Source organism: Amblyomma americanum, chromosome 4 (genome assembly GCF_052857255.1).
Source record: "Amblyomma americanum isolate KBUSLIRL-KWMA chromosome 4, ASM5285725v1, whole genome shotgun sequence".
NCBI lineage: Eukaryota > Metazoa > Arthropoda > Arachnida > Ixodida > Ixodidae > Amblyomma > Amblyomma americanum.
Genome location: NC_135500.1, coordinates 175,057,089 through 175,082,704, shown reverse-complemented (window position 1 = coordinate 175,082,704; position 25,616 = coordinate 175,057,089). Strand labels below are relative to the sequence as shown.

The following is a 25,616-nucleotide window of genomic DNA, read 5'->3' as shown; positions in this document are numbered from 1 at the left end:
GCCGACCTTGTGAAACCAGCGAAACGTCGATACAGCCAAGCAGACCGAAGGCGCCTCAACGGCCAAAGCATGCGACCGCGCAACGAAAACGGAAACTATACAGCACCCGAGAAGCATAGTGTGCTCGCAGAGGTCCGCAAGCAGGGAGGAGGTTTGAGGAAGGGGGAAGCTTCAGTGACCTTGGAAACTCTCGACGAGCAAGCATACTGCAGCTCAGCGGCCCGGCGTACCGCGGTCTGCGTGACATCGTTCACCTGGCCACATAAAAAAACCTGAGGCGGAGACACTTTTCCGCACAGCTTGTACGAGTTATAATAAACTCTGCAAGTCTCCAACGAAAAACTTTGCAGAGTTTCTAATCAGTCGTCAAAGCCATCCAGACAGGCAAACCTGTCAAATTGTTTAGTTTTCAATTTTTTACGACGCTCGACAGAGCGGGTAATGTGCAGTTGTTTCTTCTTGCCGCGTCGAATGAGTACGGAAGTATTGAGCGCCGTTACAGTGAGGAATATTTAGCGCGAAATGGCCACTGAAATTCACTTGGGGCGTCTCAGCTGAACCAAACTTTTTAGAGACGCGGTGTCCTACGGGTTACAGACCAGTGAAACCAAGCTGAGGGCTGTTGAGAGTCGCGTTTACAGTCTGCAGTTTTTGTTGTTCTCCAAAGTTACATAACTAGTAAAGACTAATTAGCTAACTTTTAATTTTGGCTTCAGGAACAAAGAAGTATAGATCGCCTTTAAAAACAGCTGACATATGTTTGCACCGAGGTCCCCTTTACTTAAAGTAGTATTTTGTTTTGTCGGCCTTAAAAGATAACTCACACTATAAAAAGCCTCCACGTGACAGCGGTGCTGGTTCTGCGTCCCAAAACGTGTCCCAGAGAACAAAATCCGCATTTTTCTGAAGCACTCTTTCCGATTGGTGCACTGGCCGAGACATGCGCCAGCAGCTGTCACGTGGTAGCTTTCTTTGAGCGCCGGTAAAGTTGCGGAACTAGTACTCACAGAAGAGATGACAAAAATTCGCCATCGTGTGTAAAAAAATGGTTATGAATTAAGAAGGTACCTTCAGAATTATCAAGCGCTCGAATTACTCTAGGCTACGCCTCGCGTAAGGAAAAACGAAACCGAATCTTTTCAGCCATTCTCAACCTTTGTCAGCACTTGCACGGTCGTGGCCCCGTGGCATTTGAATCATTTTCGCTTTTCTTCAAACCGCAAACACAAGGTAAAAAGCATGCGTTCGTTTTTACAAACTGCGTCATATATCATTTGGCAGCGCGGCAGGCGCGCTTATCTCCTGGTGCCCGCGCGTGCTGCTCATCTTTTTTGCTGAGGAGGCGCGAGGGAGGAAAGTGGTGTATTGCGCTGCTTGCTTGCAAAACCTAAACCCCCAGGGCTGCCATCGTATGCCAGCATTTTCCGAGCCTGCCACTATCTTGGCTGTGGTTAAAAATAAAGGAATTCAGGCAAAAATACTCACTGAAAGGCGCGTTGTTTGACTGCAGCTTATATGTACTGACCTGTCGCAAATTTCCATTGCGGCCGCGTTTCAGTTGAGGCTGCAGTGTGCGATGTTCTGTGCGATGTCAGTACATGTTAAAGACTTTCGAGCGCCAGTTGGTCGAAATTAATCCGCGGAGCCTTCCAGGACAGCGCTTTTTTCCCCCTTATTTCACTCCCTCCCTCATGGCGCGGTTCGAGGTTTCGCCAAAGAAAGTTACTTCACCTTTCCCCCCCCCCCCCCCCCCCCTTCCTCAAAACCAATTATTTAGTGCTCAGGCTACGGCCGCCACAACCGTGCCTCTTCATATGCAAATATGAAGATGACAAGATGCCTTAAAGCTTTTCATTGTGCATTGCTAACGGTCTTGATGCTGTGTAGCAAAACTGAAACTCTTTGTACGTAGCACGGTGCTTAGCTGTAGTCAGTCACCTTCTGCAAGAGTCAAGAATGGGAAGGGCCAGTGCAAATATATAGGTCAACGCAAATCTTTGTAAACGTGCGTGCAGAATGCTCACTAAGAGAGTGTGTGTCTGCAGTGAATGAAACCATTTCATTTTAAAAAAAGATATTTTGCAGACTGTAGATAAGCAGAGAATGTGAACACAAAATGCCGGAGAAGAAAAATGAGCAATAATGTAGTAAAAACAAAAATTAAATGTACCAGGTGGATGAGGGATTCATATGGCACTGTATTGAACAGTAGACAGCCTTATCATTCTTAGACTTCTCGAGTGGTACTGTGTGGGGGAAATGAAGCGAAATTCTAAAGCAGGTACTGGCGTTCACTGATAATACTTGCTCTCAAATGCAGCCAAATAGACATGTAAACCGTGCAGACACAAGCACCTTGCCCCTAGCAGAGCAGCCATAACAGGATTTCACTTCGTTAGCTTCACAGCACACGTACTGCTTGAGTGCTGTAGACAAGTGTGATCGGGCCTGAACATTTTCAGGCAGCTGCTGCACAAAAATATTTACAGGCAAAGATGCATGGCACAAGGATGGACATTGCATTCACAGCTGTTCATTGCTCAAAAGCATACCTGATGAGTGTGTAGCTTAATTATGTTTGCAAACATGCAGAAAAAAGTAATAAAAAAACTGAATAGAAGAGTATGCTACCCAAAGCAAACACCTTGTCTGATACAGTGAACATCTCATCAAACAGTAGATAATTGGTCAAATACTGATTTATGTACATCAATGTTTCGTTCACACTCAGCACCCCACTTAATTCTTTATGTGGGAAACTTCTCACAGTGGCTTAGTTCGCTTTTACTTTTGCATGGAATCTTGCCATTACAGATGTGTGGCTCACAAGCACATTCTCTGCAATGTGCAGATAAGTGCATGCCGTAGTCATTCTTTAAAGTTTGTGTGTCTGACCTGTTTGGTGTGGTGAATGTCTTTTTTGCACTACAGTTACTTATGTACTTGTTGTTATCGTTTTGTTTTGTTGACTCCCTCCTATGTAATGCCTGAAGGGGTCCTTATGGTATAAATAAATAAATAAATAAATAAATAAATAAATAAATAAATAAATAAATAAATACAGTTATGTCCAAAAATGCGAACCAACTCTCCCAGCAGCTTGTTTAATTTCACAGTGCAGTAGCACAGATGGCCCTTGTAATAAGTCAGAAGCTAAAAAAAAATTCCAACAAAACCATTAGTTAAAAATGGTGTTGCAAATGCATTGATGACCCCCATGTGCCTCGTCTGCATGTCATGTCTGCTGTGCAATTACAGTTTGCTGGGATGAAATGCACAAAAACTTGTCAACACCTTCGGTCACAAATAAGTCTCTTGAAGTGCATCTTGTAGAAAATGACAGAGAAGGCTTACCTTTCTGCCCTTTTCCTCTCCCATTTGTTCAATGCACGATCTACATTCTGTTACCTCAACACATTGCAAAAAAAATGTGGCCACATCTGCTGATGACAAACAAGACGTGCAATACTTGAAAACTGATTTGGTGCCAGAGAAATTGGCAGCAGGCAAGGAAATGGCATGGTGCCTTTTTGATGCTTCCAGACTCTCTTCTTGAAACCCAACCAAGAGTAGCGCTTCCCTATCATTAACATATAATGCTATCTGCAAGTATGGCTGTGCTCATTTATTCACTTCTTGTGCTTCTCATGAGTCATGACTAGGGTCATTCTGCTGCTTCATCAAGGAGTTTCCATCCCTTTCACATGTTCTCAGAGTGCAGAAAGTTCATTGGTTATTTGTTTTGCATTTCGATAACTGAAATTAAAAAATCATACCAGCTGCAATGTGAAGAGTGCCAAGTTCTTCCGGTACAAAAAGTAGCATTTAGTTCCTTTCATTGTATTATGTTGGCAGACATTTAGCATAAACAAGGTAAAAATTTAGCTTATTGGGAACTACTGCCAAGTGTCCATTTGTTACATATTTTGGCCCTGTTCATTCTGTTGCGGCTCTAGGGACCTCTTGGCAGGGCCATCCTTGTGATTATAAGCATGATCTACCCTCCTTATGTAAAGCCCTTTGACAGCACTTCAAGCACCGAGTTCATAGAAGCACAGCTCCGGGTACGTGGCCCAGTTTCTTTATAATACAGTTGCATTTATATCTTTCCAAATGTAATGCTTTGTAAAGAGGTTTGAGTGCTCAAAGCTGTCATTTAATTTGAAGTAGTCGTTGCTGCATCAATCTCTTGGTGGTCCAGCAGTGAAAGCACACCTCTGGACAAGACAAAACATACTGTTGCACTGTTCCAATGGAATTTTTTTCCCCTTTTTGCAAAATAAGGTAGTATACTTGTAGTTGATTATACTCAGTTATATTTCTTTGAAAGGTCATTTCCACCTACTAGCTCAGATGGAAACCCTGCTTCGCTCTTGTTGAAGCTGTGCCTGACAAACTTCTCAGTTTTAGTGGTGCAAAGTGCCAGTTCATCTCTGGCACACTGTACAAGGCTCCAGTTACTTTTGTTTATTGAGGTGCTTTATGTTATATTTGTTCTGAAGAAAATGCAGTCCATTGTAAAAAAAAATTAAATTAAGAGTTCATCCAGTTTTATAGCCTCTGTGCATATCGTTTACCGCACTTAAGATTACTAATAAAGTTCAGCATCAAGTTTTAATTTTTCCAGTAATAACCTATTATCAGACTTGTTAAAAGGAGACCTCATCAGTGAAGTAGCTACAAATTGTTTTTCTCACTGGCTGGAATGTGGGGCAGTTTTCAAGAAATATATGAATGGGCTTCTCTCGATATCAGTATGTCAAAGGAACCACCATTATTTTATCATTCACTGATGTGCTCACATATGATGAGGCCAGGAAGAAAATGCAGTTTTGAGGACTCAGCCAGAGAATTGTATTGTGCTATTTTATCACCTGTCACTTTCTTAATGTAATTTCAGCTGCTACCATACTGGTCTGATAATTACCAAGATTGCGACTGGTGTCTGAAAAGCCAAATAATGTGCGCATTTCAGCAATCTGCATAACTACCTCGCTTTGATTTGAACTTGCTTGGTTAGAACTTTTGGTTTATTTGAACTGAGACTTCACTCCCATCAATATCAAGGGTATTAAAAAGGCTCCCCTTAATTTGAACTCCTCATAATTTGAGCAACTTTCCTGTCCTCTTAAAGTCTGAATTATCAAGAGTCGACTGTATATGTGCCCTTTGCTACCGCTTACTTTGCTTTCAGGTTATGGTTCTGTTGCTAAGTAACCAACTCATGAGGGTCAAGTGTATTCATTGCTGCTGATTGTATTTCTATCTGCACCTCTTTTGGCTGTGGCAAAAGGGACTCTCTCCAGTGCATTTTTTTTTTTTTGCCCTGTAACGGGTAACTACTAGTCTGCCCCGATTCTCTTCCAGACCTGCGTACTTCAATGTAAGCAGTTGGCATTGCCTGGTGACTGCGATGGAGTGGAGAGAGGTTGGGTCGGCGGCCTTGCACTGTTACTCAGTGACACTGGCTTTCTCTCGCACAAAAGCAGAGCAGTCCAGCTGATGACAGCGTGTTGTCACGCCCACATCATGCTTTCAACAATCAGCAATGTGCCGTACAGCCGTGGCAGCCTTGTGGTCAGTTGGATTGGTTTGGGTAACCCTTGCAGAGAAAAATTTTTGCAAGATGTTGTATGTTCTGTCTGACGTTTTTGTCCTTTTTGTGAGCTCTAGGAAGTTCATCAGTAATGTTACTCTATGTAGTACAGTGTTCTAGGTGAATCCCCCAAGATGGAGTAGACTTGTATTAGGGAGTAATCACTCATTAACACCCACATGAAATCTAGAGAGCAAAGCACAATCACTGTTGCAGAGTGGATTCACAGCTGTTTCTTTAAACTGAATCAAACCATCCCATTCGGTGCAGATACACCACTTGCTGCTTTCTCTATAGAATCTGTCTGCACATGTTAGCTGTTGTGGAACATATTTTTCGGTTGTCATATTACACAACCCCCCCCACCCCCAATAAACATAAAAAGACAGAAAAACTCCCCTCTGTTTATGTTGAGAAAACAGTACTGCTCGTGTTGTTGCTGCTCGTGTTGTGTCAAACTATGCTTACATGCTGTGTCAGCACTATTCTCGACATGATCTGACACCAACTAGCCCAACTCCAAATTATCAAGAGATTACTCACTGTGGTTCATGTATTAATAGAATCTTGTTTTGAATTTTACTTCGGAGAGATTGAAGGGGTGGTGCATATTCATTGCTCTGTTGCAGGGTAGTTTGATGCCTGTGCTGTATATGTGGCAGTGTCTGGCAGTATGTTCTGTGAATCAAGCATGTAAATTAGGCTAATGCAGAATTGGTTTCGCATCAGGTTTGTTGAATAAAACATGCAGGATTAGAATCGTGCTTTATACACTGACAAAATTCACTTGTTTTTCTAATTTCCCTTTTCCCCAGTGCAGTGCAGGCAACCGGTTTCTTCTTCCAGTTAATCTCCCTGCCTTTCCTTCTCCTCCTTAGTCTGCAAGACTTGTAAATGGCAGCTAGTCTCACTTTGAAACTTTACAGTATGCAATCATGGTGAAATGCATGTGTGAAAGATAACCGCTGCAGATATGTACAGTTCTCTTATCAAATATTATGGCAGGCTCCAAGTGAAGCAGATTTTATTCATTAGGCAAAGGCTCTTTTGGATCAATGTCTGATCTGCTGATTACAGAAGCATGCTTCTGCTGATATCCCATGCAAAATCCCCGTGCTCATGAAAAAATTTGTATTTCAGGATGTGTTGCAGTTTCTTGTTGATCAGTTGGCCATGCTAGGCAACTCTACAGATCCACTGTTTGAAGATCGCTGGGAACTATTCAAGGCACGTGCATCTTTACTCCTTTGCAATTAACTTTTTTAAAAACAAAAGCATGCCGATTCAAGGGCAGCAGTGGCATTTTATGTTAACAGGCCAAAAACATTCATGTGCGGGTACTTTTTGAAAGGGGCATTTTAAATTTGTCCTGTATCAGGATTGGTGAGTGTAATGAAAAAGAGGCTAGTATCACTGAGAACATAGTTTTTGCTAATATCACTGAGAACATAGCTTTTTCATACTAGAAATGGTTGGAAACTGAAATACAGATGCCACCACTGCAAGCTATCTTTGCGACCAAACTGCTGTGTTGCAGTGCATTTTTTTGTAATTATTTTTTTTTCATTATTTATCCCCCTACTGTAACACCTGACAGCACTGTAGGATCTTGCATGCAAATAAAAAACGTCGTTTTCATGCAGATCTCTAAGGATAGGCTATACCGCCACAGGGTCCTTTTCAGTATTGATGCCAGAAGTTTGAATCTAGTGGCAGGAAAAAAATGTTCCAATTTCAGATCTACTTTTCTCAGCAATAAACGAGTCTTTTGCTGTCAAACAAGCATAAATATAGCAAGAAAAATCCACACAATCGATTTAATACAAAAAAAAATTGGATGGAGTTCTAAGTGTCCCTTTACAATAACCAGTGCTTCCACATGTTTCCTTTTCAGTTGAACAGAAATTTTAAATGCGCCTTATTATGGTACCGTTGACTGCATGCCCCGATTTTGTGTTGAGTGAAATACTATGTTTAACATAAAGAAATCGTGTTCTAACATCAAGTGGTTCTCTCAAGCCCAGTGTAGCGGCAGTGTGCTTAAATTCTTCATGAATGCTGCTTTCCACATTGATGTATTTGATCACTGATAGCTTGCTGAAAGCTATTTATTAGTATACACATACTATACTGAACGTGTTCATTCATTCGCTTGCATGCTGAAAACCTACAATAAGTGCATTTCTTTGTTAATGGCCATGGTGCCCATTCTAATTTCATCCCTGGTTTGTTGTAGCCCCGTTTCGCTTTGAAAATAGCATATATATGTATACAATGTACTTATGCGAACACTTCCTTTTTCTTTCCTGGTGTGTCATGCCTTTAAACTTTCCTCTCCTTGCAGACAGTGGGACATGGAAAACTGTTTTGCGATCTGCACCCCAAAATGCTTCAGTTTGGCACCGTTGTCCACCACCTCTTTGTTGCTCTTTATGATGCTATTAGGTGAGAGATAAGAATGCATTTCAGTCAGCATTCTTTGCAGTTAAAATCAATGTTCCAATCTGCTAGTCTCAACATATTGTAATGTGAAAAATGCAGATGTGCCAGAAGTTGTAATATCATTTGTTTTTGTTGGGTCTGTGCCCAGTACACTTAGATGCAAAGCCTCGTAGATCTCTAGAAACTGGCAATGGAGACAGGGTGCTTTGTGCACTGACATCCCTGAGCTCTGATGATAGGGATCGGCACACGAATGATGGGCGGAAGAGTCTGCATGACAAAGGCGAAAGGGTTAGAGCGTGCAGTTGTACAGAGAGGCGCAGACAGACGCTGCTCTTTTATAGCTTCAGCTGCTGGTGACGTCGCTTGCAGTTTTGCTCTTCAGGGCTGAAGTAGTTTGCAATGTTCCATAATGGGAGCTCCATGATCCAGCGGAACAATGACTGCAGAGTTGAAGCAAGTTCTGGTTTCTCTGGTATTGGCATGTGCGGGGAGCACCGACATCCCTGAGCTCTGATGATAGGGATCACCACACGAATGATGCGTGAAAGAATCTGCATGACAAAGGCAAAATCCAACTTCTGGTCTCGAGCAAACAAGTATAGAGAGATGAGGAGCTCATTAGGATGAAGAATGTTAGGATGCTAAATCTTTAAGAGGGTGTCTGGAAATATTGCCATCAGTGTTTCTTTGTTGTTGTCGTCCTTGTAACTAGAGAGGGAAAGGAACTGAGCAGTCATTTTCAACAGGAGATAGTTTGGCAGAGTAGAAATGGGAGCTGGACTCATTACCTCCACATGTCATGTGCTTTGCCTACCGAGCTGTGGAGAAAACTCCCGGCCTTTCTGCTTTCGAAGGTATTCATGTGAATACTTTCATAAATACCTTCAGAAATAGAAGTGGATACAGCCACTATTGCGGTGGAGTTGGTAGAGCCCCGCATGCAACTGCAGAGGTCATGGGTTTGGCTCCCATGTTGCCAACATGCTCCCAGTGGCATGTACCTAGCTGCTCCTTCTACTTTGTCAAATTGTCTGCTATCCCTCAATTATTGCTTACTTTCTTGCTCCAACAGCAAGAGAAAAAATGATAGTAACATGTCCGTGCATTTTCTTTGGCTTTCTAACCAGTGTTTGCATAACTTATTTTACATTTATTGACCCTTTATTTGCCATAAACTTGAAATAAAGTGTTGATGATACAATGGGAACTGTGTAAACAGACTATGTAATGATGTATGTGTATATGTGGTGACACTGCAAGATAGAAAAAAGGTGGATTCGTTCAGCTCACCCTGCATCTCTTAAACTACGTGGATGGAGTCTCATACTTTAATTGATGGAGCTTTACCTGACATGAGCCTGAAATTTTGTCTAAGACACACATATATTTTTCAGACAGCAAATTTCAGCTTGATATACTGAAGTTAAAATACTGAGTCTGTAAATTTGCATCTTACTTTTGCAGCCACAACATTGACCTTATTTCTGCCGGGTGGCAGTTTTTGTCACCAATTTTGAACAACCTCGAGCCACTGGAGAAGACCTTGTTCTTCACATTTGCATATTTGATTCCTCCTTTAAAGGTGTGAATGGTTGTAAGCCTCCTTTTTTTTTTACATTTCTGTCTATCAAGCGCATTCTGTGGAGTTGGCAAATAGTGTTGTGCAAAAAAAAAGTATATGTATGCCTGCATGCTGACGTTGTTGTATAGTCACTGACAGCATTTGTTAGTTACCGAGGGTGGCAGAAAGCATGTTTTATGCATTCTTATACATATAAAGCTCACTGGATGTAGCCAGTAACGCATTTCCTTCACCCTGAAGCCAAATATGTGCACTTTCCACGGGTACATCTTGGAGCATTCAGTAACGTATTTAACTGAAATTTATCATGTCTGTTGTTCTGCATGCAAATTCTAACATTAGTATTGACTGTTACAATTGTGCGGCCTTTTGTGCCACGTACTACTAAATAATGTAGTAAATAAATTAGTATATCAATGCATATGATTATGTAGAAAACAGAGCTATGGTTTTCCATGTTCTTCTGAAGTCATAATTCAGTATTCATTCTGCCTAATTTAAAGTTATTGGTGTAGAGTAAAGGCCATACTAAAGAATGATTGTTGTGCAATGTAAAAATGTGAGGTAGAAACTCTGAACTTCAAGAATTTCCTCATCGCTGACCCCTGCAGTACAAAAATGTAGGTCTGTTGAATAGCGTTACTGTATAATTAAAGTTAGCAAACTAGGCTAGTTTCTGAGCATCTAGAAGAAATTAAACTGCACATGCATACTCAAGTGCACACAATAAGTCAATAGTAAAATTCAAAATCATTGTCACCCACTGATGGTTCAGTGGGGTCACTGAAGTTCCAAGTTTCTTTGCAGGGAAGGTTATCTATTACAATGAGAGATCTTTCAGCATGCTCTGTACATCTCTGGAAGCTTACCCTATGTCTCTGTTTTCATAAATGTGTTGGCAAAATGTGGTTTTTGTAATACTGTGCAGGTGTGATATTTTTTCACAAGCAGAAATTAGATCTGCAGGCACTCATAGTGTCTGCATTGTACATGATGCAAAAGGCACTACAGGGCTGAAACTGATCATGACCTGAGTGCTTGCAGCCACATACCTGCAAAGAAAATCATCGGCGATGCTTCCTGAATTTGTTAATGCTGTATGCAACAATGATGATGCTGATTCCAATATTTTGGGGACATAATAAAGCACAAAACTTCATTCACACTAATTTTTCGTTTGTGCATTTGCATTTCAACCATTTACAATTTTGATACTGCTCACATTTCAGAAGAAGAAGCCATTCTGCTACGCTGTTTCAAAAGAGTTGGTCCGCAACTCATCTCTGCTAGTGCAGGAGACTATCGATGCGGTGAGCTGCTACTCATGCTGGGTTCACATTGGCAAGCAAACATTTGATGATGATGATAATTAATGTTTTATGGCACAGAGGCCACCTGGTGCGAAGTAGGGTGTGTTGGTGCAGTGCAGGTAATGAATGATCTGCCCTTTACCAATAGTAATGTAATAAGGAACGTCTTGCAAAGGACAGCGTCGCAAACAACCAGCGGTACAGTCCAGGCACAGACCAGAGGCAACCGTCAGTCCAGAGCACGCAAGAGGGACCGAGCGTTCGGCGCTTCTCGTCGTCGTCTTCGTTAAGCGCCAGCCTCTGAAGATTACAAAGCCGAAGGCCTGTCTTACAGTAAAAACAATACCACAGTTTCTTTTTTAATGACACCTGCATGTTAGGTCGAATGCTGAAAAGGAAAATTCCAGTGAGAGGAGGATGAGGAGGCACCCTGTAATGTTCACTAGAGATGTTAGCTTAGTGTCTAATAAGGGCCCGTACCTTTAAATGCAGTGCAAAGGGTAGCACAGCAGTTTTATTTTTGTTATGTTGGCAGACTCGCTCTTGTTCAGACATTTCCCATCTTAACATAATGAAATGTGCATGTGAAGTGAAGTGCAAAGTGAATCAATGAAGTGTGTGTGCGAGTGAGCAGGTGGAAAAAGAGTCATGAATGAGCCACCTCTGATAGTCCCAAGATATGCATGCTTGCTGCTTTTTGTCTTTTTCTGTCCTCGATACTGTGTTTGAAGATGTGCACATTTCACAAATTGCCAAACTGTTAATGCATTTAAAGGCCTATAGACACCTGATTTTAGTTGCACGTTTTCTTCTTTTAAATGATGCATTAGGCATTATAATACATGGATCACCTTATGGTATTCGCCTACGACCACTGAATAATTTATAATTAAATTTCTTCTCTCATGCTGTTTCCATTTCGGTTTCATCAACCGAACGATGGCTGCGATGTGTAGTTCACACTTAGGTCACGTGAGGCTCGAAAAAAACCTGCAGTATAAATGCTGATATGTAGTTTTAATTCGCTACAACACTTAAACCAGCCTGCTTGAAGAAGCTGGAATGACAACAAATGACATATCAGCAATTATATTGCCTTTTTTTTTTATGCCTCACGTGACCAAAGTGTGAACTATACGTCCCAGCTATCATTCAGGTGATGAAACTGAAACAACATGAGAAAAGAAAATCGTTTATGAATTACTTAGCGGCCGTAGGCAAATACCATGCAGTTGTTCATGTATTCTAATGTCTAACGCATAATTTGATAGAAGAAACACATAAGCAAAAATGTGGTGACTATAGACCTTTAAATACAGGCATGCCAAATTACAGCAACTGAACCTAAAAATAATTAATATTTTGGGGTCAGGACTTCATTTATTTTATGCCTCAGGAAAGCTCCTGTCACCTGCTGTGTGAGCAGTATGATGCAAGCCCAAGTTTGTCCCGAGTCTTTTCTCAAAAGCATTTGAGGCGACTTTTGCTGTTAAGTAGAGAACAGCGTGCGTGTCATGCAGCACACTACTTTACAGTGCGTACCATAACTGTGCAGTTACTACAAGGTGCTGTATCGGAAAGCTCCGATGGAATGTCCATGGCCAAGTCAGTGCACATCCTGGATGAAGTGGTTCGCATCTGTCCCAAGGCCACATCACTTGCCTTTGGCCAACTCGCTGCAATGATTGAGGTGACAGAGCCACTCATGGTGTCCGCTTTCCTTTAGTATTCAAAACATCGTGAACTCTGTTCCTATAGAGCTATAAAATCATATTAGTTTTTATCCCTTGGTTGCATTTTCCAACTGCTATAAGCTTTAAATACCTCCTGGTCACTACATTATGATAGCCAGTATTTATCAAGCACAGAAGAACAGATTGTCACCACCATATATATGTTTGGACTATTAATAGAATCAAGCTCTTCTAACTTGTTGCTGTGATAGAATCCAAAACATTATCCACCTTTGGAAGGCTGATAAGACAGGTAGAGGTTGTACTTGCTCCAGCTAAAAGCTTTGGATAAGTTGCACAGGACATCAAGTTAAGCCAAATTTTTTACTTAACTAGGTTCAAGGTATCACATATGTGCAGCATTTGATGATGGTGATGACAATTGATGTTTTATGGCCCAGAGGCTACTAAGGCCATCTTGATGTCGAGCCCTCATTTTTGAAGGCTCAAAGATACGTATGGATTTGGAGTTGGAGTAAACAACAAAACCCTTTGTTGTTGTTTACTACTTCAGCAATCACTGCTTCCAATGCAAGTTCAGCAGGAGCACAGTGAGTGTGCAGTGCACTTAGGATGGAGAGTGTGCTTGGGCCAAGTTCCAGTTGGACCTGTAATTTGCATTAAAAATTAGCACCAAATCCATCTAACAGTTTGACTTTTTGTTCTATGACTATGTACGTTCATAATGAAAACTTGAATATATTACTGTTCTAAAATTGGCTTTGCCAACACATTCAGACCAAATGAAATTGATGCCATGTAATTGTTATATGTATTTGTTTAGGAAGTTTGACATGAGTCTTATTTATAAATAATGGTACACCTTGCAGATAAATATTCAAGATGCCATTGTTGTCTGAATCCGTTAGCAGGCACAGTCCGTTTTCATAGCTTCGAAACAAATATTTATCTCAATTTTTTTTTAATTTTCTGTTTGTTAAATTGTTGGGACCCTAATCAATATCTTCCTTCCATCAGTTGCAAAATTTTAAAATATCTCTAAACGCAATTATTACTGTCATTTTAGCTTGAACAGCTGCTTAGAAAATAATTTATTCTTTCTGATGTATGCAGATATGGACACTGGAGAAGCCATTTGTGTGAAGAACCACCTATCATTGATAACTATGGCAGGATTTTGTACCTCACAGGGACAATGCAGCACATTGCACAAATTTTTCTTCCTGTCCCTTTCTGTGTGCAGTCTCGGGACCCTCGGGAACGGTTTTTGGCTGCACAGTCAGTGGCCTACTTGGCATCTAGAAGATCCCTTCATTTGGCTCCTGGCTCTAGGTGGATTTGTAGGTTGTACTTGGAAAGGTAAGCATTGCTTGGAGATCATGTGATGTCAGCACTTTTTAAAGTGAATGAAGGCTTGTGTCATATAAACTGCAGAATATAGTGACGCCATCTTGAGGCAAAAATAGTGGGTTGCTACATTACAACCTCATTGAAGCTCATGAACTGAGCTTCAAGAGACCGCACAATTTCCAGTCAAGAGGACAACTACTAAACTATGGCTGCACAAACTTAGCTGGCACTGTCTTCTGCATGGTGCAATTTTTAGCTTTGCTACCGGTGCTATCATGTTTGGTTCAGTGCGAGGCATGCTTGCATTGGGAGATCATTCATTTGTTACAGTGCTTGTGAAATTCTCTTTTAAGAGCCTCACTGTCTGCTGGAATGTGTAGTGTATGTATGTGAATGGCAGCGAGCCAAAAGCCAAGCTGTTCACTTGAATGATCGCTATCCGTGTTCCTCACTTTGGTATCTGCACCTGCCAAGTTTCTTGGTTCCGGGGGAACAACCTTTCTGAATGAACCCCTATTTTTTGCTTGCTTGCTTGCTTGCATGTATCTGTGGTATATGACGGTTTTAGTACTTTGTGGCACAGAAAGCAGCGAGGTTGAGACGAGAGAGATAGAAAGACAAATGGAAAGGCAGGGAAAGGTTGAGACAAGAAGCACAACTGAGTGAAAATGGTGCTCATTCTGATAGGGAGATGAAGTACCAGTATAGTATATCTCTTTTCCTGCTGCTCACACCGTTATTTGTTCATGTATGGAGTGTGTGTGTGTGTGTGGTACGTACATACTGCATACAGTACTTACTATGCGGTATGTACTAAATGTTATGTATTATCTACCACTCAGCATTTACACCTTTTAATGTAAGGTATTTGTTCTTTCCTGCACGCATTACTTATTTGATGATGCGACACCTCCTTGATGCTAAATACAACATGGTGCAACAAGAACATTGAAGTGGCAAAAGAAGTTTTTCATGTGACAAGCTAATTTAAGGGTGATTTTAGCTTTAAGAATGCAAATAAATGCCTTCTATAGGTGTCTTTTTTGTAAATTTCATCAAGTTCAGCATTCTGGAACCCATTCTGAAACAGCATTCTGAAACTGAGAAAGAATGTTACAGCTATTGCACTCATAACTAGGCATGGCACAAACCTAAGCCATAAGCTCTTGCGTGGCAGTGCCGGTCACAGAAAAAATGTTGCTTAAATTTAATTGAGCCTTGCTGTGCCTGTTCTCAAGGAATTTTGCAGAATAGCAAAGCATGCAATTCTTCTTACAGTCATATAATTGTGCTGCACATTTTGTGATGATGCTCTATTCAGATATGCCGACAGCTGCTTTCGCATCCAAGCCATGTGTTTCAAAGAGACTGCAAGCTTCCTGGATTTGCGTGAATTCTCTGCAGATGTGATTGGTATGTAGTGGTCACTGCAACATTAAATTTAGTAGCCAAGGCATAAAATACATATCTGTGATAAACTGGTAGACACAAACCATGCATTAACCCAAGTACCTTCTGCGTATGTGCATGCATGTATGTGCACGCATGCATTCTCACATGTGCAGACATTGCAATTTTTGATCCTGTGGACAGATCCAGTTCTTGCACCAGGCCACAAAAATAAAACAGTGGCGTAAACTTGTGAATTTTATGGAAGGAAATTCTTGCTGAGAAAAGCATGGCATTTTCTACTTTTTCTTTAAAACTCTCATCAGCCACTCATGTGCTCTAAAGCCGGCCCACCATGTGGCATTTGACTCTGGCATCAGAGTTGGTCTGGACAAGAAATGCTGCACAGTAGTGCATCCACATGCCACTTTCTTGCAGACCTACCAACAGCTGAGGCAAGATAATGTATATTCATATAATACACGAGATAAAGTATAAAATGTATGAGCAATTTACGCAGTCCTTCAGTCCGTGAGCCAAACATCAAGTGAAAAATAGATCAGTGCATGAAAACTTGAGAGCAACCAGCGAGACTGTCAGTCTTTTCATGTGGCTGTGTACGCCTTGACACTTTTTGTTCTTGATATCTGTTGCAGATGCTTTATTGCGAACACAGCCAAGTAGCAGTGCTTCTGTCAGGTACTTTGTCACAGAGTTGGTCACGGAGGCTGCTCTGAGGAACCTAGAAATCATCACAGATCAGCTAATTGCTCTCCTTGAAGCTAACACTCACTTTGCTTCGGTAGGTGGATTCGTTTTTTCTTCAGACTATTGTTATCATGATTAAATTGCTTGCTTATGACCACCACATTGACTGCTTTCATGCATGACAGAAGGGATTCATCCGAGCTTCCTGCACAAGAGCAACTTATTGCTCAATTTTGACCCACCACCACCATTGCTGTTATTGTTTTTAATCTAGATTTACCATTCCAGCACCACAAAGACATTGCCATTCTTGCATGACTGCTTACACTAACAATTTTTTTTTTCTGCTCCTGCTCTTATGAAACTTTTTTTTTATAAGCCATTTTTGGCTGTCATGTTCAGTGTTCAAGATGCCCTGTATTTATAAATCTTGTGGTTTGTTCTGGAGTATTCTGTGTTTTGAAAGTTTGACCACATGGTCCTCCACACACGTTGCCCAGATTATATTAGTGCAGCTTAAGAGCAGCAGCTTATCAGGAGGCGTTAAGAACTCCACCTGCACAGGGGGTGGGTTGGCCTTCCATAAAGATCTGCAGGTGTTTGTGAAGATCCAGAGTTGTTATCGTCCAAGCTTCACATCACATATTATTTGCAGCTCACCAAGCCGCTGCCAACGAGCATTGGAAAAATTCTGTTTCTTAATCACGTTTCAGTGAAGGTGGAAAAGCTGCCCATTAAATGTTTATCTTAAACTGTCATCAGCACTACTTCAAAAATGTCAAAGTCTGCACTATCTTCATTTTCTTTCTCTTTCAGGCTAGAGTTCGTGAGAAAGCCATTTCTTGCCTTGGAAAGTTGTACAGCAGCATGGCCATTGAGCGATCCTGCCCACGGGAGCTTGTTTGGAGGATTGCCAACATGATCCTCCAAGTGCATAAGAGGAAGAATGCCCATGACCGGTGAGTACATACCTCTAGGGCTTACAGGATAACAGGATACCATTGTCATAGACATCGAACACCATCACCTCTCGCCCTTCCTTGCCTTCCCTCTTAACTCCTTTCTTTTTCTTGCTGGAGAGTGGTCATTACAAGGCCAGCAGTTGTTGCCCAGGCATGTGTGGGTAGTTCCTTGTGTACCTTCGAAGATTACTGAGAAGTGCATGCAAGTATATGCAGCAGTGTTACTATAACCAGGAATAGGTATAACAAGTAGGTGTCACGAATTGGCCTCACATTTCGCTTGTGCAGAAGTGAGCAGCTGCAAAAATTTTCCACTGCCTCATTTCACAGGTTCTTCCACTTTATGTACCTCTGAGTTGAAGTTGGTCTGTAAAAACGAATGCTCTTTCAATGCACATTTCTACAGATAAGCATGGACATAGAGAAGGAAAGAAAAGAAGGTGGTTACTTCACATTTTCTGAAGCTGGCTTCCCCTGCTTGGCTGCTGTCTCAGCGTGTTTGCTCATGTGCAGCAGACAACGCAGCAGACGCCGCCGCTGTGCTTAGCATTACTACTGTATGCGCCGGCGGCCAAAGACTGCCAGTAGTCCTTGTAAAAGCATGCGACTTTCAGCACAGTTTTCAGCGTGCAGCTTTTATACCAAGGGGCTTTCCCAAGTTTTTCTTCCTCCATGAGCATGGACATGCATGGACGTCTTCTAGTTTGGGTGGCTCAGTTGGCTGTTTATAGCGTCGAAACTTTGACACAAATCAGAAGTATATTATTTTTGTTAGTCTTGTTGTTTTACTGTTATCACATTTTATAAGCATGCCCTTAGAAGTCTCTACTGTTTTATTCCTTGCTTCTTTTGTTCCAGAATGCTTGTGAACCAGACGTATGCGCTGTATCTTGTACCAGTAGCACTGTCCTCATCATACCGCATGGAGCTTCTGTATGCACTCTACTGTAACCTTGGAACGCAAGAGCTCTTGGCATTTCAATGTCTGCATGAGAACCTGCAGCAAGCACAGGCCAAGCTTAAAAATCTTTTACATCAAGCGGTTATGCCAGATTCAAACAGATCCGCAGCTGCGGACACTAAAGGTGAGAAATAAAAATTAACTGAGCACATAGGCACAATCTGAATATAAGGAAAAGAGCGAATAGATGTAACTATCCGATCACTATGGATTCAAAACGTTGCATTCGAAAGAATAGTTTCAACATAGAGTCCGACAGATGGAGGGTTTTGACATGTATAGATCTGCAAGAAACTGCCGTAAATTGCAGAATTCAAGACTAGAGAATTGGACCTACCCATACATTGCATGTGTTGAGTATGTGCACAATTTCTCTCCTTTCCCTTCCCATACAGCATGGTTCAGGTGTCCACCAAGTTTAAGATGGCTACTGCATCCCTTTTTTTTCTTTTATCTTCACAGCCCTTTTATCTTCTCCTTGAAAATAATAAAGGCGTTATATTTTTGTTACCTGTAGCATCAATAACAAATGCAATGTCAAGGTTCTGCTGACTTCTGTTACTGGATGCCGATTCCACCTGTTGCAGTGGACAAAATTGTCTTAAGCTTGAGTGTGTTGTGACACTGCTTCGTTAAGATATTGGCAACTGTCACAGTAGCCGAGGTATTTATTTAAGGTGTTCGTTTTTTAGCTCGCCAAGCACTTCAACAGGTACAGTTATTAAAACCATGCTTCAGTATGTTCAAATTTTGCCATTTCATATAAAAATTGAGAGGTTAAAGCAGAACTTTAATTGATCTGCCACAACATAGCAGCTCTTCTTGTTAATTAATTGAATTTTGTACAATTCAGTGCAGCAACTGCATAATGAGGGCACTTCTGAGCTTGTGTTATGCTTGGAATAGTTAGACCAGAGGGCAAAGCTGTTTCCCAAGTTTTTCATGAGCAACTTAACTATTTAGTTTAGTCAGGCATTTAACTGTGATTTTTCTTACTCGAGGGCTGGTGGAGCTCTTAATTTTTGCCTGTGGCATGCACAGTCAGCCAAGAGCCGCCAGATTTTTACATTTCAAGAAGATAGACGCCAGAGTACAGGTTAGAGAAGTAACCATATTGACATTTACTGTGTTCTTTACAGACAGCCTGCTCATAAAAGAGCTTAGGAAAGACAAGCCTGCATGTTCCAACTTTCTCAATGCTTTGAACAGCCAGCAGTCATCCGCCATTGCCTTCAACAGGGTAAACATTTTTGCTACGTAATCTAATTCTTGGATGTAGGTAGGGGCAATGATGTGGCATAGCGTATAGTGTTACTCATGCAGAAGCTGCAACTTAATCCCTGTCGGAGAACCACGTATGATGGAGTTTAAACAGGGACACGAGTTTCAAATCGCGAAAAATGGCGAAAGATTCGATTTTCTAAAAATTTAAGAATCTGCTCTTATGATCCCTTTCCTATGCTGTCCCAAAGTTTTACTGCTGAAATCTACAGGGAAGTAACATAAAAAATTGTTTTATCAGCTGCGACAATGTTGCATATCGCGTGAAACAATAAAAAATCGGCAGTTTTTGAACTCCTTATATATTAAAGGCACCCGGCGCACCTGGCTACGGCACTGTCTTGAGGTCAGTGAAAGGCTTGTTTTTTTAATCTTCAAACTTGGTGCCTCAGCTCACTTCCACGCACAGTTGCAAACACACAAAGAGCAAAAGTTTCCTCCTCCACAGTTGCCCCTAGCAACTGGCTCACTACGCAAGCTTGTCTTGCATGGGTTTCAGACATCGGCAATCAAGGACTGACACTTGTTCTAAAAAAAGTACAAAACGGTGTATTGTCATCAGTACAAATTTTACTGACCAATACATCAAACATTTTCTTTATTCTACAGCAAATAAAACCTCGCATCGGGCCGAGCTCATGGGCAAAAGGATTAGCCGCCTCTGTGGAGAGTCCCCATTCATGATTTTCATGGAGAGCTGCCAGGAACTGCAGGGTTAAGTTCAATGCTGTCTATCATTTATTAGGTCCTGAACAAAGTAGCCTCTTCACAGTTAGCCCCCATGATGATTTTCTATCAGCCCGTTGCTGATGTTGTGAAGCATTAGCACCAAATTTCGTCGTTTCTCAAAAGTACTGATGCTGTCAGAGGGAGGAGCCAAAAGATCAAGGCACTTGTCTAAACTAGAATATTAAAAAACTTCTGAGAATGACCTTTCTATACGAGACATCTCCTTCATTACCCAAGGTTACAAAGGCGCTTCAGTCGGAGAAGAACCTCCTTTACAAGATCCTCTCCCTGGTGTGAAACTTATCGCCGTGCTAAAGAAGTGGGATCAGGCACCTGCTGAAGGACACTGATGCATGGGCAGCCTAATGAACATGGCCGTTCAGGAGCTAGGATTATAACTTTCAACTTTTTTACTTCTACAAGGTGTTCAGATAAGTTGCTTAAACACTGACTTGCAGTTCATAGGTGACCCCTAAAAAGACATCGAAATTGTTGACCAGTGTTGAAAACAGTGTTGCTGGAGGATTTCATGCGCTCCAAAAAGTCTACAGACTTGTAGTACGGCGAAAATGCAGCCTGAAGAAGGTTCAGCCCGAGGTCAAAACTGGCCCTCATATGGTGTCAGTGCTGTAGTCGTCGCTCCGTTGTTTTGGAAACTACATGCGTGCGACTACCGTTTTTTCTCGAGCACCTAACAACTCAAGTTTAACTTTGAACAAGCATTTTCGAAGTTGGATGATGTTAACGTTAACATAATTGAGTCAACATACAAGGTTAGCAGCCTACTAGTACAACCAATTGTGCACAGTGTGTGCACCAATGATTGTAAAAAAAAAAAAAAGAAAACTGATGCTCTTGCGCCTATCACCTCTTTTGTAAAAGTTGATAATCACCGCTTTTAGCACTTCAACCATACAACTAGCCAAAGAACACGAATTTCCCAAAAAGAAATAAACACCACAAAACATCTGCTGATTTTTCGCAGAAATAAACACAAGGAAGTCCACGGCCAAGTGATACAAATACCTAGGGCTGAAACCCTGGTGCCCTCTAGAGAAGCAAACGTGGCACCCAACTTTGAAAGCGTTTTTCTAGATACTTTTCTGGGCTGTTGCAATCCTTGTGGGATGGATTTCTGCACGAATGTTTCGTCTATTTTGACCCAGTTTTTTGTTGCACTCCCAGAACTGCACTAAATACAATGAAAATATAGTTTTTTAAGTTTGACAAATTATGAACTCTGATGATATTTTGTTTTTAGGCCACACTCGTCTTTGCCAACACTACCACTAAAGATGACTACTAAATGTTTGTGTTGAGGAAGAACAGTAGTCTTAAGATCGTCTTGACTCCAAACAGACATTCAGAAATCCAATGAAGGTCAAACCAGTCTTCTACTGCATTTCATTGTCTTCAGCTTTTCCAGAAGGTGTAGAAAAGAAAAATTTTTCTTGAAATATAATGCAGAAATTTTGTATATGTAGTTTTGGGAGCATTATAAACGTGCAAAAACATGTTCATCTAATATCCATCAAAAAATAGAATGCTTGAAGAACGCTGCATCCCCCTAAAAGGCATGGGTTATGTTCACATAGCCTACGTTCGAATATTGTATTTACTGGCATAATGGACACATTAATGCAACAAATGCATCCGATATTTGGTTTTCAATCGCCACATCTCCCAAATTTTTCAGAAAAAAAAGAAAATTTGTTCTTAGGTATGCTGCATCTTTAACAAGCCAGTATCTCAGCGTCTCAGACAGGTTCACCTTAAAAAGGCTGCACACTGAGGTCGAAGCTAGAGAAATTTCTGGATGGCACGAATTCATCTTGCTTGTCTTTTCTTGTGCAGGCCATGCGAGGCCCACTTAAACTGAAAACAAGAAATAATTACCTATGCCTTTTGGACAGCCAGTGTGTGCCTAGTACCTGATCTCTGTTGGCTCACCCTTCAGGATGCAATGCTGGAGCACCTCCGGAACACAAAGAGCAGAGCTCTACCTGAGGCAGAGAGGCTTCTTTGGAGTGCTACATTAGCTGCTCTGAGTAAATACGACCTGGAGCAGCTCCTGAATCACATTGCAGAGCTGAAACCTGCAACAAGCCTGTCACACGCACCTAGAGATTTGCAGCTTTTCAAGGTTTGAAATTTTCATGTATTCTCATCTTCACGTTACTAGTTGTGGGGCCATTGAACAGTTTGTAGTCAATTCCTACGCGAAACCAAGTGCAAAAGTTTGCAAGCCCTTCCCGCCGACTTTTTCACGCTCGCACCCTCCTCCGTCGCTCGCACTTGCGTATACAAGTTGAGAGGTGGCTGTTGGTTAGATTCATTCAGACGTCTGGCAGCTACTATGGCCGCAGCCAATAAGCCGCATAGCTCCGGTAGGTCAGGAAGCTCCACCCCCTAAGGAATCTTTTCCGTTGCAAGCCTTGAATGAATTTTCCTAGCATTTGTGAACTCTCCTTAACTGAGCTGTGTTCAAGGGGCTCTAATAAAGTTGCGGCATGCCTGGAATGTTAAAGCATGCCTTTTCATATGATTCTTTCTTCTATTAGTAGTCCACGCACATGCAGCATAACGTTGCAAGCATAAATGTTGCTTTTTGTGATAATGGTACCAAGGTCACTGCTAGAACAGAGGCATCTCACAAGCCATGCCTACTTTCTTTTCCATGAGTCACACATGGAATGCACAAAATAGGGAAGCCTTGAAATTAAATTGCACACACTGCAGTGAGCTATGGAAAGGTGAACTTAAATTATGAGGGTAATGTTGAGAGGTGGGGAGAGAGCAGGGTGGGTCAGGGAACAAATTTGAGCTAATGACAACCATGAGCAGAGCATGTACCACAGAGAACAGATAAACAATGGTCCAATTCCAAGAGACAGTAAGCACAGCAGGAAGCAGCAGAAAGTCAAGTTGGCAGACGAGATTGTAGAGCTTACAGTGAAAATGCGAATGCAGCTGGCACAGGACAGGGTTAACGAGGATTGTGGACAAGACCTACTGAACTACAGACTTGCACAGATGGCATGGTCCTGTAGAGTAGCGTGCGCAAACTTTCGTTAGCTTTTAGGTCGTTGAAGGCGCTCGGTTTCCCTGTTCGTCTGCTGTGATCATCATCATCGTCTACTATTTTAAGTGTGCTATTTAAGCACATTTACTTTGCGTTTCTCTGCTCTCTCAATATCAGCAATGAAAACACAATGGCAACTGTTTCCGCTTTTGGACAGCAAAATAAATCTTCCCTATGGCACTCGTGCACTTCGTCGGCACCATAGCACCAGCATAAATTGATGATGATGATCACATCGACAAACAATAAAAATGTCCTCTGAAATAAAATAACAAAGGCCATTTTCCCAACAGGTATATATTAGCACCACACCGCCAGTATTGTTTCTATCCTAGCAGCAAAAGACATGAGCTAGAACGTGCGCGCTGGAGCAATGCCATCTGTGCAGGTCTGTGCTTCAGTGGGTCTTGAATATGGAAGAGGTCTTTGTATTACACTGGGCGTAGCCAGGCTAATGACAGCAAAAAATTCATTGCTCTTAGACCAAACTTAGTTGACTTGCGAGATGTTGGGTGTGCAGAGTGCTGTTCAGCCCTGTTCTATGCACTCGACTGGTTGGGAAGGTAGTTCAATTGCACTCTTAGGCAACATTTCAAGCTCAATTGTAAACAGCTAGTGCAGTAGCCAACAGTGCAGTGACGTATACTGAATCAGATCATTTTAACTGTCATCGCTGAGCTGGAAGTATTGCAGGAGTTTTCCTTCACTGGTGCTGTTATGAATAGTCCAGCTATTTCTGATGGAAGCTATGCATTAGTGTACAACAAAATGTATTCAAGAATTCTTCAACGTCAAGACAATATACTGTGTTTTGCAGGTGCTTCAAATGGTGAACTGGCTTTCAAATATTGCTCAAAGATTGGCAGTGCTGTCTCCCTGCACAGTGCAATCTTTTCTGTTGCAAGCCATGAATAAAGACTTCCCCAAGCATTTGTGAACTGGCCTTAACTGAACGCTTTAAAGAGGCTCTGAAAGGGGCTCTAATAAAGTTGCGGTATGCCTGGAATGTTAAAGCACACCGCAGCTAGAATTTTTTTAATGCGCTTTGTAGAAGCCGAGTAAACTGTAGTCAAAATTTGAATTTCAGTGTCTTCACACCTTTTCCTCTCCTCTCATCACTTTTTGCACGCTGAAAGGTCAGCACTCAACTGTGGAGCTGCCTGACCCGCTGGAGCTATGCGGCTTATTGGCTGCGGCCATGGTAGCTGCCCGACATGTGAAAGGATCCAACTAGTAGCCACCTCTCAACTTGTATACGCAGGTGCAAGCGACTAGAAAGGTGCAAGCATGAAAAAGTCGGCGGGAAGGGCTCGACAACTTTCGCGCGATTGTGGGTTCTCTGCTGTGGGTAAAAGTGTATTATTTGCCTCAGGTTTTCATGACAACACAATTCTTTGATTGAGTGAGTTGATGTCCTCTCGGAAGGTGTTTCAGAGCCCCTTTAACGAAGAGGTAAAGCACCCCACATAGACTTCTGCAAGTACAGAATGTATGCCTTTGTGCATAGCTACACTGTGTTGCAATGAACTAAAATAAGTTATTTCTTCCAGATATTGTCAACGGCATTTCCAGATATTGTCAACGACTTGAAATAAACATGGCGCAACGTCTTTTCAATTGTTCTTCATTTCATGCTTATGTTCCAAATGAATAATAAATTTCCTCAGTATGCATGGCAAAACTAAAGAAGCGACTTATATCAGTGGTACACAAGCAAAACAGGAGCCTAATATCCCTGCTACACATGATCACAAGAAATGGCACCAAGTGCCTAATCAAACCTTTGATTCACATCTGTTTTTTTGGAATCTATTCCACAAGTCGAGATATATTCTCATTACATATCACAATGACAACTAAACTACTTTAAATTTATTCATGGGGATAATATGTTGCTAATAGGCTTAAAATGCCCATCACTATTGCTCATACCTACAGCCTAACCCCGTTCTAGCAATTAGATAAAAAAATCAAATAGATAGCAAATAGATGAAAAAAATATTTAAATTGTTCCTCAGAAACACACGCGAGAGCAGCGCAATTTAGCCAGTGACGGGATAGCAACTCGGACAATCCTTACTTACGAAACTGGAAGACCTTTTCCGAAGTTTCAGCATGGTTTCCAAGGCACTCATGGCAATTCCGGAGGCAGGAAAAAAAAAATGAGTGCTAGTTAGGTTGGCTTCCCCACACAGCACCGCCAGCTAGGGTGGCTTTTCCGCTTTACAGCCTCATCGCACAGAAAACAATCATCAGAGCGAAAGCGATCGCTGTTTTTGCCATCCTTGTGGCTGCCAACATGCTGAGCGCAAGGCGGCTACTGTATGTTTACAACTGTTCATGCGACTGCTTCCGGGGTGCTCTAGGCAAGCACAAAGTGAGAACACTAGTGCGATATGAAAGCGCGAACGTTTGGCACTAGGGTGTTTGGTATTACATCCATTTCATGACCCACCATGTTTGATAAATAAAATAAAGATTGCATGTGTTCCTTTTTAAATAGGAAGAGTTCGATACAGCCAATAAT

At 41.7% G+C, this 25,616-nt stretch overlaps 1 protein-coding gene across 1 annotated transcript; it reads left to right on the top strand.

The window, feature by feature from the left end:
- Positions 1-1,123: 1,123 nt before the first annotated feature.
- LOC144128698 (sister chromatid cohesion protein PDS5 homolog B-B-like) lies at positions 1,124-24,778 on the top strand. Its single transcript, XM_077662326.1, has 16 exons — positions 1,124-1,230; positions 3,957-4,064; positions 5,368-5,577; positions 6,737-6,823; positions 7,941-8,041; positions 9,506-9,623; positions 10,853-10,933; positions 12,489-12,623; positions 13,871-13,986; positions 15,299-15,390; positions 16,023-16,168; positions 16,891-17,033; positions 17,895-18,121; positions 19,137-19,237; positions 21,965-22,150; positions 24,640-24,778. Exons 2-16 carry the CDS (start codon positions 3,993-3,995, stop codon positions 24,682-24,684), a joined length of 1,860 nt encoding a protein of 619 aa, XP_077518452.1. The 5' UTR covers positions 1,124-1,230; positions 3,957-3,992; the 3' UTR covers positions 24,685-24,778.
- The last annotated feature ends 838 nt before the right edge of the window (positions 24,779-25,616 follow it).

Bases quoted from the DNA above. Each gene is read 5' to 3' on its own strand.
- LOC144128698 (XM_077662326.1), top strand. From the start codon at position 3,993: ATGATCTACCCTCCTTATGTAAAGCCCTTTGACAGCACTTCAAGCACC. The intron at 4,065-5,367 runs GTACGTGGCCCA...ATTCTCTTCCAG, and splicing joins TCATAGAAGCACAGCTCCGG to ACCTGCGTACTTCAATGTAA. The intron at 8,042-9,505 runs GTGAGAGATAAG...TTACTTTTGCAG, and splicing joins GCTCTTTATGATGCTATTAG to CCACAACATTGACCTTATTT.